Source organism: Squalius cephalus (genome assembly GCF_949319135.1).
Source record: "Squalius cephalus genome assembly, chromosome: 1".
NCBI classification, from domain to species: Eukaryota; Metazoa; Chordata; class Actinopteri; order Cypriniformes; family Leuciscidae; genus Squalius; species Squalius cephalus.
The window spans coordinates 19,802,492-19,815,040 of NC_137122.1; the positions used below are offsets into that span (position 1 = coordinate 19,802,492).

Genomic DNA, 12,549 nt, shown 5'->3' on the forward strand with positions numbered 1-12,549 from the left:
AATACTCACACAGGTCAGTTTATTAGACAAATTAATCTTGTGAGGTAATGCAGCGCTGTTTCACTTGGTCTACACTATTAGGCTATACTAAACTGCATTTGAGTGTGTTGAAAGTTACAATGTTATTCTATGTGTTAGTTTGTTGGCTATATGAGACTAGCAGTAAGTTATGTCAACATTAGAATAATATACTGATCATATTCTAAGAATATATAACACTGATTCGTTTAATGTTCATTTGCTCAGCTGTCTAATAAAGTACTAATAAAATAAAGGAGCGACATCTCTGTCAAGTCCAAGTTTGTCACGAAGCTCTAGGCATCTTGAAAACGCCACGCTGATATTGGTCCTCGTTTTAGTTCTCCAGTTGTACCAAAGTCTGCTTGCCATGATCCAAACAACAACAGCATAAGCGAGCCGCTAGCAGAGGTCTACACGGGTCCAAACATTTTGTCGAACCCGAAGAGACCCGTAATGTGTTACACAGTAAAAATGAATACGCTTTATCTACTCAATAAAATTGTAGCAACAGATTACAAGCAATATTATTAATTAAATTTAACAAATTAGAATTGAGTAATAATTAATCAAATTAATTCCTTAAAAGTTAACCATTTAAAATGAGTAAAAAAAAAAAAAAAAAAAAAAAAAGTAAACAAAAATATCTGAATAACAGACAGACGTTAAAGATGAATTAAGAACTCTATTTTTTATTGCCAACACTGAAGACACCTGATGTTAACAAGCAGAATCACTGAATCACATAATTTTAAGTCATCATTATGGTGCTCAGTGTTTTAGTTGGGCTCTTGACCCTTAAATCATTAAGTTATAACAGCCAGATGAACAAATAGAAAAGATGATCTGATGGTGTTGGTTGTGTTTTAACATAATCATTATTTCACAATCATTTGACCTGAATCACTGAACTCATATAGAGCCCAATTTCTGAGTTAGGTTTACTTTATTAATTATAGCAGCACTGTCCTTGAAATGAAATTTTTACAATGTAATCCAAAGAATTTCTTATGTTTTTATGTTTATGTTTTAAGTTTCTCATATGCAAAAAAAAATATCTATATTTTTGTTTTGTTTTGTTTTTACACACACAGCCATCAAAAATCAGCATGTGAATCTCAATAATGGTGACAATTATAAAGCATGTTACTGCGACATTGTATGGTTTGATTGTATTAGCCTGTCCAATAGAAACAGAACAACTAAGCTGATTAGTACTGCTTCTAAAGTAATTGGAGTTCAACAGATATTGCTACAGGACATTGATAAAGAATGGGTTGTTAAAAAAGCCCATTCGATAACCAACTGTCCATCACACCCATTACACAAAGAGTTTGTTATGCTCCCATCAGGCCGTAGATATAGAGCGGGAGGAGTGCTATTCTATATTTTAATGTTGAATAGTCTGCAACCATTTGCCTTTTTTAACTTGTCTACTTGTGCGTTCGTGTTTATGTGATGTGTGGCACCTGTGCAAAACTAATTTCCTAAGGGATAAATAAACTAAACTGTTGCAGTGCATTCTGGGTGCCACCAATCAAAACTCATTCATGGCTCCCCATCATGCATTGCTGCATGAATAAATAATGAGCTTATGTTCAGAGTTGATCTGTTTGTCACCATTGTTTCATACACTAATTTTTTATGTCTGTGTGTGCCTACAATTTTTTTTTTGAATTTTTTTATTTTTATTATTGATTTTATCATTTATTGGGTTACAAGAAAAAAATGTATACAGAAAAACTACTGTATTATTTATAGTTTTTTTTCTGTTTTCTTAAAGTACATACAAACATGTATAAATACAAAATAATGGTGATAATGTGTGAAATCTCCAACAGATGATGCAGAGAGACAGTTGGCATCATTGCTCACTGTAAAAAAAATTATAAATTAATTAAATAAAAAGAGTCAAATAGAATATGTTTTTCTGTAAACATGTAATGAAACTTTTATGATAATGTTAAATGACGTTTTCTCCAAAGAGCAGAACTTGTATTTATACTACATTCAAAATAAAGCAGAATATAACAAAGTCTAAAATCAGGGCCCATATGTGTAAATTTTTAGTCTTAAGTGCATCAAAATTCTAAGAATAATAATAATCAATTTTATTTATAGTAAAACCCAAAGTGTGACTAGAATGACGTGATTTTACTCTTTTTCCTAAACTTCAGAATAAGTTTGATTCATAAATGTTAAGACTAGGTCTCACCTCCTAAATTATTTAAGAGTGCTGGAGAGGTTTCCTAACCTAGATAGGAGAAACAACAACACAGTTTCCATCAAAGATATAATAATATTGGGGTTATATATATATATATATATATATATATATATATATATATATATATATATATATATATATATATATATATATATTTATTATGATATGATGACAGGGATTTGATAAAACAAAACAGGCTTGATCGTAAGGTTTTCTGGTAACACTTTATAATAAGGTTAATTAGTTACCATTAGTTTATGTATTAACTAACATGAACTAACAATGAGCAATACATGTGTTACTGTATTTATTTATCTTTGTTAATGTTGGTTAATAACAGCTGTTCATTGTTCATGTTTTAACTTATGTTAACAAATACAACATTTGAATTGAATAACATATTAGTAAATGTTGCAATTAACATAAACTAAGATTAATAAATGCTGAAGAAGTATTGTTCATTCTTAGATCATGTTAACTAATGATCCTTATTATATTGTAAAGTGTTACCGGTATTATTTTTCTGACTGACCTTGTAAGAAATGTAATAACTTCTCCCACTCCACAAATGAATGCTCTAATTACAAAACTGAAAGTAATGACGGCATGTTTTGTCGACTGGAAGAAATCATCAGTGCATCAGTGATGACTTGAGCTCTTCAGTCCACAGTTAGCAGGGTCTGAATCACACTGAGACACTGACCACACATACACTAGTGGCCATTTTGTTTTTAATGACCTTACAAGTTCGCTTTATCCATCAAAATATGAAGAAAATTTATAAATATATTTTTAAATATTTTAAAATATGAAGGAAGAATAAACCACTAAACTTAGTGAAGGTATTCATCTGACAAATTTATTTAGCAAAATAAAGGCGAACTACAGCTTCATGAAGAACAAAAAAAGCTCACAGGAAAAATAATAAACTGACAACAGCATCAGTTATTAATATTGGCCTGGTTCTCTCTCATTTTTTGCATGTGTCCATAATTTCTTTGTATGATTTGGCATGTTTCATTGCATTATCATCACAAATAAAACAATTGAATCCAAACACAACTATGCAATATGATTGCAAAATCTTGAACTCGTTTTTAAAAGTATTTGGATAAAGGGTGAAGATATGAGTTTCATCACTTCTGGCCTCTACTGAAAAGGATTCCACGGCATCGATACTAATTCATGATAATTTTGCACAATGCAAAGCAATTTTTTAAAATGAATTTAAATATTAAAGTTTCAGTGTCTTAAATGATTGTAAGACCAGTGATCATTGTAGTCCTCAGTTCACAGCACTTCTAACAATCAGTCCTAGACTTTACTGAAGCTGCTTTTAGCTTCTCTATAAAAGTCTCCGACTCCTAGACAAGTCACACTGTTTACTAAGAATTTTCTGACACTTAAAGCCGGGTGTACACTGTGTGATTTTTGCATATTTTACAAATCCCAAAAGATTCCTCTGATCCTGGGCTAAAATCTGAAGTCTTTGATCGTTAGTTTAACGTGTTCACCGACAGCCGATTAATGACCGTTACGATCACATTTGACCTCAGACGAATTTCTGTCAGTGTCAGAAGATCTCAGTCCTGCATTGACTTCTACTACGACAACCGCCACACATTCTCTTCGTTTTTCAAGACAAGCCGTGACCAATATTAACGTAAGAGATTTCTTGACACCGAACGGGTCATTGATTGATGTAAAAGTTTTTGCGTGTCCGTTTTTAGTGCGTCTTGACGGTCGTACAGTCTGACATTAATGAGCACTGAGATCTTACAGTGTGACATGACTTACAACGAGGATCATGATCCTACAGTCTGACGAGTGAGCACTAAGCTTAAGTCAAACCTTAAGACTATTCTTGAGAGCATTTCTGAGAAGTTTTACACATATCAACACGGGTCCACAAAAGCACAAACTACTGAGAAAACAATCCAGAACTGAATCCAGGAACAACACTGAACACGAACAAACAAAACAATTCAGACGAAAGACTCATTATTTAACAAACATTTAAGCAACATATTGCACTGTTTGTAACAGGATACAGGAACTCATGAAAAGACTAAATCCTGAACAATACTGTCTTGTTGTTCATCAGTTGGCCAATCTCATGAAGACAAAGTTCATGATGTGTCTTGAAGATCTCACTGTGTCGAGTCCCTAAAACACAATGAGTTTCATCTGCTGTTAAACATGTGATTATGGTAATAGTGTGAACATAAATGCGAAGCATAAAATAATATGCTTGTGGCCATCAGATCATTCATTAAAATCTCATTTTATTCAATAAAAACAGACTGGTTATCTTGCTTTATGAGGAATGATGAAGAATTTCTAAAACTATTTAGATCATAATGATGAAGAAATAACTTACATCTTGTTTTAGTTTGAGCTGCATGTGTCTGCTTTCCTCTCTTATCTTCAGCGTATCTGAGGTCTACTGGAATATAAATTACACTGATTTTAGAAATAATAGAACAGGATTTACTAAAGCAAATGAGTAGCATTATGTATTAATTTTCTTTTTATGCTTTAATAAAGCAAATGCATTAGATATTTATTCATAAAATGAGATCATAATCAACAGTAAGAGGAGCAAACAACACCAGAGTTAACATAAGTAGAGAAGGTAAATTAGACTTCTAAAAGAAGGTAAATGTTTGCTTGATATTAAAGGATTAGTTCACTTCAGAATTAATATTTCCTGATAATTTACTCTCCCCCACGTCATCCAAGATGTCCATGTCTTTCTTTCTTCAGTGGAAAATAAATGAAGGTTTTTGAGGAAAACATTCCAGGATGTTTCTCCAGATGCGATCTGGGAAAACCATATTAAAGCTGGTTTCAAGCCCATTCCAAATTTGTTTTTATTTTTCATCCTTTGTCTGTAACAAAAGTTATGGTTATCTGAATGGTCGGCTGATCGCTATGATTTTCAGGAACGGTATTTTGAGAAAAACAGGTTTAATTAACTGTCACGTCCTGCTAGCGGGACGACTGGCGCTCTTTTATTATTGCCTTTTTTTCATATCACATATTTTAGTAATCATCATAGATTAGGTATCATTCGAAAGCTTACGAACTCAATTCATCTTGTGAAAACTGTTTTGAAATTGGACGATTGAGAGGCGACCAAGATCTTTTAAGCGAGTAGCAACTTCAGACTCCGTTGTTCTCGTGCTCCGCATCACACGATAACGTTGGATAAAAAAAAACGTTTAAAAAAACTTGAGTGCCGTTGTAGTTTACACAGAACAAGCGGGACCTTTATTCTGTTATGTGGTTTATTTTGATAGGTGAAATGTCTTTGTAGTGTTAAGAGAAGGAGAGAAGGAGAGCTGTATTGGCGATTTTTTTTTTTTTTTTTTGCACCTCCTTTCCACTGGGCGATTTCTTAAAGCTGTAGTCTACGATGTTGAAAATCGGTCGAGAATGCCTGAGACGGTTGGGAAGTTTTAAAAAACTCATCCCGCCCCTCCACACACACACCCCTCCCCTCTGTGCTACCTGATCCCTCCCACCGGGAAACGACCTGAACAACGTCACTCAGTCAAGCTGTGATCACCGGTAGTAAACATCCTCTCTCACAGCTGAAAGCAGTGAACACATAAAGCCTTGAAGGAATGAACACTTACAATTTTGACTGATTGACGTCATTTACTTTCACAACATTGCTTAGTCGCTTCAATCTAATGACCTCGCTAATGACACATCATATGTAAAGTTGACTTTCGACACTTGAACTTAGTTGCTTCATCAACAATTCAATGTCACCATTGTCCTAACAAAATAGCTCAGAGGCACACGTTTGAGTTCACGCCCACGCAAGATTAGCAACACATGCAATGTTCTAACAGAAACCCGCTAGGCCTACTGAAATATATTCAAGCACTTCAAGAAATATAATTACTTTGACCCGTGATAGGCGATGCTGAACGGCTAACAGTCCAATGCCGACCGGCAGCATGAGCATGTTGTCAGACTGATAAAAAACTATTTATGTAACACCTCACACCATAAAAGTATAAATAAATGCTTACCTGCTCAACAAAAAGTCAGCCGTGAGTGTAGGGGCAAGCAGGGCCGCTTGCTGCTGTCGGTTTGTTTTTTCTCCATTGCTGAGCTGATGCTACTTTGCTAGCTACCATAGACTGTCAGCGCGAAATTTCATATCGCAGGAGGGGGGCGGGGCGGGGCGGGGTGGAGACGCGAGCGCCACGTGGAGTTTCAAGTGGAGCAGGGGATTGGATGAGAGCAGTTGACCAATGTAAGCTGTCCGGCCGGACAGCTTACATTGGTCAACTTCTCTGCAGCTGTACACCCAATAGAGTGAATGGATTTTTTTCATTCTTTTTTCTCTTCATATTGTTAGGATTGTACTGTAGAACCATAACCAGCATCTGAACGAGGTTATTAATAATGAACAATCTTTGAAATCGTAGACCATAGCTTTAAAGAGCAAGACGAGAAAGTCTTTTCAGCTTGCTACTATAAATCGCTATTTTTCTGCACTAAACTAGTGAATTTTCCCAAGATATATTCAGAGATGATAAACAAGATGTTATAGAATAATAATTTAATGAAAACACAATTTTGACAAAAAAACCTGACATTCAACCTATTTTTAGACTTTACTGAAAACATACCAGCGTGACATCTGACGGGCTTTCCCAGATCGCATCACATAGTGTCTTCAATGGGGACTTTAAAGTCTCGACACGATCCCAGCCGAGTAATAAGAGTCTTATCTAGACAAACCAGTGGCCATTTTATAACAAAAATAAACATTTATATACTTTTTAACCACAAATGCTTGTCGTGCACTAGCTGTGATGCGCCACACATTACGTAATCACGTTGAAAGGTCACGTGTGACGAAGGCGGAAGAACAGACCCAGTATTTACAAAGCCAATGTGCAAAGACTAAGTCAAACGCCATTTACAAATCAATAAAGATATAAAAGATAAAACAACGATGTTGGGCTATTTTGAAGTTGGAGGAGAAAATGAGGAGGAGTTTTTCACCCTTTCCTACATTTATGAACCGGATCACGCGTAACCTTTCAATGGCCGATGGTTTGTCTAGATAAGACTCTTATTACTCAGCTGGGATCGTGTCGAGACTTTGAAGTCACTATATGGAGAAACATCCTGAAATGTTTTCCTCAATTTCTTTTTGACTGAAGAAAGAAAGACATGAACATCTTGGATGACGTGGGGGAGAGCAAATTATCAGGACATTTTAATTCTGAAGTGAACTAATCCTTTAAGAATGAAGCGTTATTAATGCCTTAACAATAGCAGAAAATCAAAGAAGGGCAGAAGTAGTGAGAGCTCACCTCATCATCATCATCATCCTCATGCAGCTGAAACACTGAGAAACACAGTATTTAGGTGCTGAAGTGTTGAATAGCGCTGATAGAGATGTGCAGGTTCTGCTCTGTGTGAACACAACTGACAGTAAATGATGACTTTATGCAACAAATATAAAAATCCTAAGTATCAATATCACAGTTTAATATAAACAATCAACATTTCTTTACCTGACTGCCACTGATCCAGTGCCATATATCATCTGGATGCAGATGTTCATGTCCAGCTGTTCTGCTGTATTAGTGTTTTATCCTGTTCTTGAGTTATTCATCTGGAGAACAGCAGTGATGAGCTGATATCAGCGGTTTAGTTAAAGGGGTGGTTCAGGATTTTGGACATTGGACATTTGGACTAACTTGGAAATGAGGTCCGATGTCCAAAATCCTGAACCACCCCTTTAAACGTGCAGACGCTTCTCTTGCTGCTCTGTCCTTTTCTTCAATCTCTGAATCCTCTCTTTTGCTCGTCACGGTTTATATTCTTCTCTCCTGTGTGTGCTTTCTCACTCTCACTCTCAGTTTAGTCCTCTTGTTGTTTTCTGTCCTCTTCGTCTCGGTCTCATCAGCTCCACTGATGAATGATGCGGAACTGCTATAGTTTTCTCTTCTGTCTCACTTCAACAATGAGAAGAGCATGTAGACCAGAAGTGAAGATATCTCTGTCATTAACTCATCAGGTTTTCATGGAAAGAAAGAATCCAGAGAGTATCAACTACAGACACAGGTCTCTTTTTGTCTCTCCTCTCTCTGATACGCTGCTCTGATTCTCTCCTCTGTCTCCATCATCATTCTCTGTCTCTCCTCTTGTTTTCTCTGATACTCTGCTCTGATTCTCTCCTCTGTCTCCATCATTCTCTGTCTCTTCTCTTGTTTTCTCTGATACGCTGCTCTGAATCTTTCCTCTGTCTCAATCTCCTCTTGTAGTTTTCTCTCCTCTTCCTCTCTCTCTCTGCTCTTCTTCCTCTTGCCTGAATCTCCGAGCATCTTCAAACATCTGATTACTGTAGTGTCCTCCTCCATTCTGCTCTATCATTGTGTCAATCTTCTTCAGTAGATCATTCACCTGATCTCTGTTATTCACATCTCTATTGTTGAAGACGTGAAATCTGCCTCCACACTGCTGAACTAGATCTCTTAATCTACAGTTCTTCTCAACGAGTTCCTCTACAGACACTCCTTCCAGCAGATCTCCATGAGTGAAGAGAATGATGGAGTATTTTAACACTTCTTCACCAAACAACATCTCAATCATCTGAGGAATCTGCTGCTCATGTTCAGTGAATCTCATATTCACAGGAAACATAATGATAAAAGCGTGAGGTCCAGGTCTGGATATATAAACACTTCTCATGATCTCCATCATTAACTTTTCATGTTTCATGTGTGTGTCAAAGAATGGAGGAGTATCAACTACAGACACAGATCTGCCTGAAACAGTGGCGTGAGCATCTGAACATTCACAGGTTACTGAACTAGTACTCATCACAGATCTGAACTTTCTCTGTCCCAGTATTGTGTTTCCAGCTGCACTCTTCTCAACACCAGATTTACCCAGAAGAACAATCCGTCTGGATGAGAGACTGGAGACTGGAGTGTCTGGATTAATGTCTTTTGGTATTTTCCTCATCAGTGGATTCGGCTTCAGTGTCTCTGCTACTTTTCCTTCTACACAATACATAAAGAAATAAAATAAAATGAACACACAAACAAATATATTTATTAAAATGTGTCCAAAATATTTAGTTAATATTGGAATTAAAGACTCACCTTGTATGTCAAAGTAAGTCTTAAGTATTTTTATAAGCAGCATTTGAACTTGTTCAGTGTGTCCTCTATTCTTGTTGTTGAACACATGACATCTCTGATCATATTTCTGAACGAGTTTCTTCAGTGGTTCAGTGTTATTAATGAACTCTTTTAATGTCATGTTTTCCTCCTCCAGTTCGTCTCCTCTGGTGAAGAGAATCCAGGTTTTCTTCAAGCGCTCTTCTCCTAACAGCTTCAAGTTCAAGTTCAAGTTACTTTATTTATACCCGAAGGTAGATTTTGTTTGCAGTAGAGTCACACATCATCACATTACCACACATCATCAAAAATCATCAAAAAAGTTCTTATCGGTCCAAAAATAAAATAATACATAAGAATATGTAAAAAATTGTATGTTAAATACAAGTATAAAAGATTTAAATACATAGGTAAAAATGTGTTTGCAGTAGACACGTATAAAACCAAAGGAATAAAATGATACATATTGTATATTACAAGAAAACAGAATGAACACTTGTGCAAAATATAGCTATAACTTATTCTTATTCTTCAATGTGATGGCTGCAGGAACAAAACTATTCTTGTGTCTTTTTGTTTTACACCTGGGGATAATAAACCTACGCCCGGAGGGTAGAAGCTGGAATTCTGTGTGCAGTGAATGAGAACTGTCATTTAAAATTGAGCTAGTTATGCGCTGTACCTGTTTTGTGTATAAGGTCTCCACGTTAGGCTGTTGCTCACCAATCAGCCTGCTAGACCACTTTACTATTTGATTGAGTGAGTTTTTATTTTTCAAAGTGAGATTCCCAAACCAGGCTGCTAGTGCAAAAGATAAAACTGACTCAATAAAAGCGTGATAGAATAGGGTCATGATGGATTTATCAACCTGGAATTTACTCAATTTCCTCAAACAAAACAGGCGCTGGTGTCCTTTTTTACATACCACTTCACAGTTAGTTCCAAATGTGAGTTTGGAGTCAATTATCATTCCCAGGTATTTATATGAATCGACACATTCAACAGTTTGACCACTGATTGATGTAAGTTCTTGTGTTTGTTTATATTTTTTTTTTCCTAAAATCAATGAGCATGTCATTTGTTTTGACTACATTTAGTTGAAGGTGAGACGCCTCACACCATTCAACAAAGTCATTGATGACTGGGCCATGACCTGTTTCACTGTCTTGGAGCAGGCTGACAATTACGGAGTCATCTGCGTATTTAATTATAGTCCTGTTTTCCCACCTGCTCTGGCACATATTTGTGTACAGGATAAAAAGCAAAGGTGAGAGTACACATCCTTGTGGAGAGCCTGTTGATGAACAGACTTTTTCAGAAAGATTGCCATTCACTCTCACTCTTTGCGTCCTGTTTGTTAAAAAGTTGAGGATCCAGCCTACCAGGTTATTGCTTAAATCAAACTGTTCTAGCAGCCTTGTGGTTAGAATATGAGGTTGAATTGTATTAAAAGCTGAGGAGAAGTCAATAAATAAAAGTCTGGCATGTGAGCCATTGTTATCTAAATGCTTAAAAAGTAAATTAAGTAAAGTGACTGTGGCATCTTCCACCCAAAGAGACCCGTAATGTGTTACACAGTAAAAATTAATATGCTATATCTACTCAATAAAATTGTGGCAACAGATTACAAGCAATATTATTAATTAAATTTAACAAATTAGAATTGAGTAATAATTAATCAAATTAATTCCTTAAAAGTTAACCATTTAAAATGAGTAAAATTTACAAAAAAAAAAAAGTAAACAAAAATATCTGAATAACAGACAGACGTTAAAGATGAATTAAGATCTCTATTTTTTATAGCCAACACTGAAGACACCTGATGTTAACAAGCAGAATCACTGAATCACATAATTTTAAGTCGTCATTATGGTGCTCAGTGTTTTAGTTGGGCTCTTGACCCTTAAATCATTAAGTTATAACAGCCAGATGAACAAATAGAAAAGATGATCTGATGGTGTTGGTTGTGTTTAACGTAATCATTATTTCACAATCATTTGACCTTAATCACTGAACTCATATAGAGCCCAATTTCTGAGTTAGGTTTACTTTATTAATTATAGCAGCACTGTCCTTGAAATGAAATTTTTACAATGTAATCCAAAGAATTTCTTATGTTTTTATGTTTATGTTTTATGTTATGTTTTAAGTTTCTCAAATGCAAAAAAAAATATATTTTTTTTTTTTGTTTTGTTTTGTTTTTACACACACAGCCATCAAGAATCAGCATGTGAATCTCAATAATGGTGACAATTATAAAGCATGTTACTGCGACATTGTATGGTTTGATTGTATTAGCCTGTCCAATAGAAACAGAACAACTAAGCTGATTAGTACTGCTTCTAAAGTAATTGGAGTTCAACAGATATTGCTACAGGACATTGATAAAGAACGGGTTGTTAAAAAAGCCCATTCGATAACCAACTGTCCATCACACCCATTACACAAAAAGTTTGTTATGCTCCCATCAGGCCGTAGATATAGAGCGGGAGGAGTGCTATTCAATATTTTAATGTTGAATAGTCTGCAACCATTTGCCTTTTTTAACTTGTCTACTTGTGCGTTCGTGTTTATGTGATGTGTGGCACCTGTGCAAAACTAATTTCCTAAGGGATAAATAAACTAAACTGAACTGAACTGTTGCAGTGCATTCTGGTTGCCACCAATCAAAACTCATTCATGGCTCCCCATCATGCATTGCTGCATGAATAAATAATGAGCTTATGTTCAGAGTTGATCTGTTTGTCACCATTGTTTCATACACTAATTTTTTATGTCTGTGTGTGCCTACACATTTTTTTTTTTTTTTTTTTTTATTATTGATTTTATCATTTATTGGGTTACAAGAAAAAAAATGTATACAGAAAAACTACTGTATTATTTATAGTTTTTTTTCTGTTTTCTTAAAGTACATACAAACATGTATAAATACAAAATAATGGTGATAATGTGTGAAATCTCCAACAGATGATGCAGAGAGACAGTTGGCATCATTGCTCACTGTAAAAAAATTAATTAATTAAATAAAAACAGTCAAATAGAATATGTTTTTCTGTAAACATGTAATGAAACTTTTATGATAATGTTAAATGACGTTTTCTCCAAAGAGCAGAACTTGTATTTATACTACATTCAAAATAA

At 35.2% G+C, this 12,549-nt stretch overlaps 2 protein-coding genes across 3 annotated transcripts in view; one reads left to right on the forward strand and one right to left on the reverse strand.

Annotated features, from left to right (window-relative positions):
- The window catches only part of LOC307164701 (GTPase IMAP family member 9-like), a 138,121-nt gene that overhangs the window by 58,240 nt on the left and 67,332 nt on the right, over nucleotides 1-12,549 (forward strand). The window lies entirely within an intron of this gene.
- LOC307171229 (GTPase IMAP family member 9-like) lies at nucleotides 8,531-9,550 on the reverse strand (the record flags this gene model as incomplete). The annotated part of the gene is made up of 2 exons (XM_079892726.1): nucleotides 8,531-9,288; nucleotides 9,391-9,550. The coding sequence occupies 2 exons, from the start codon at nucleotides 9,548-9,550 to the stop codon at nucleotides 8,531-8,533; spliced, it is 918 nt and encodes a 305-aa protein (XP_079748852.1).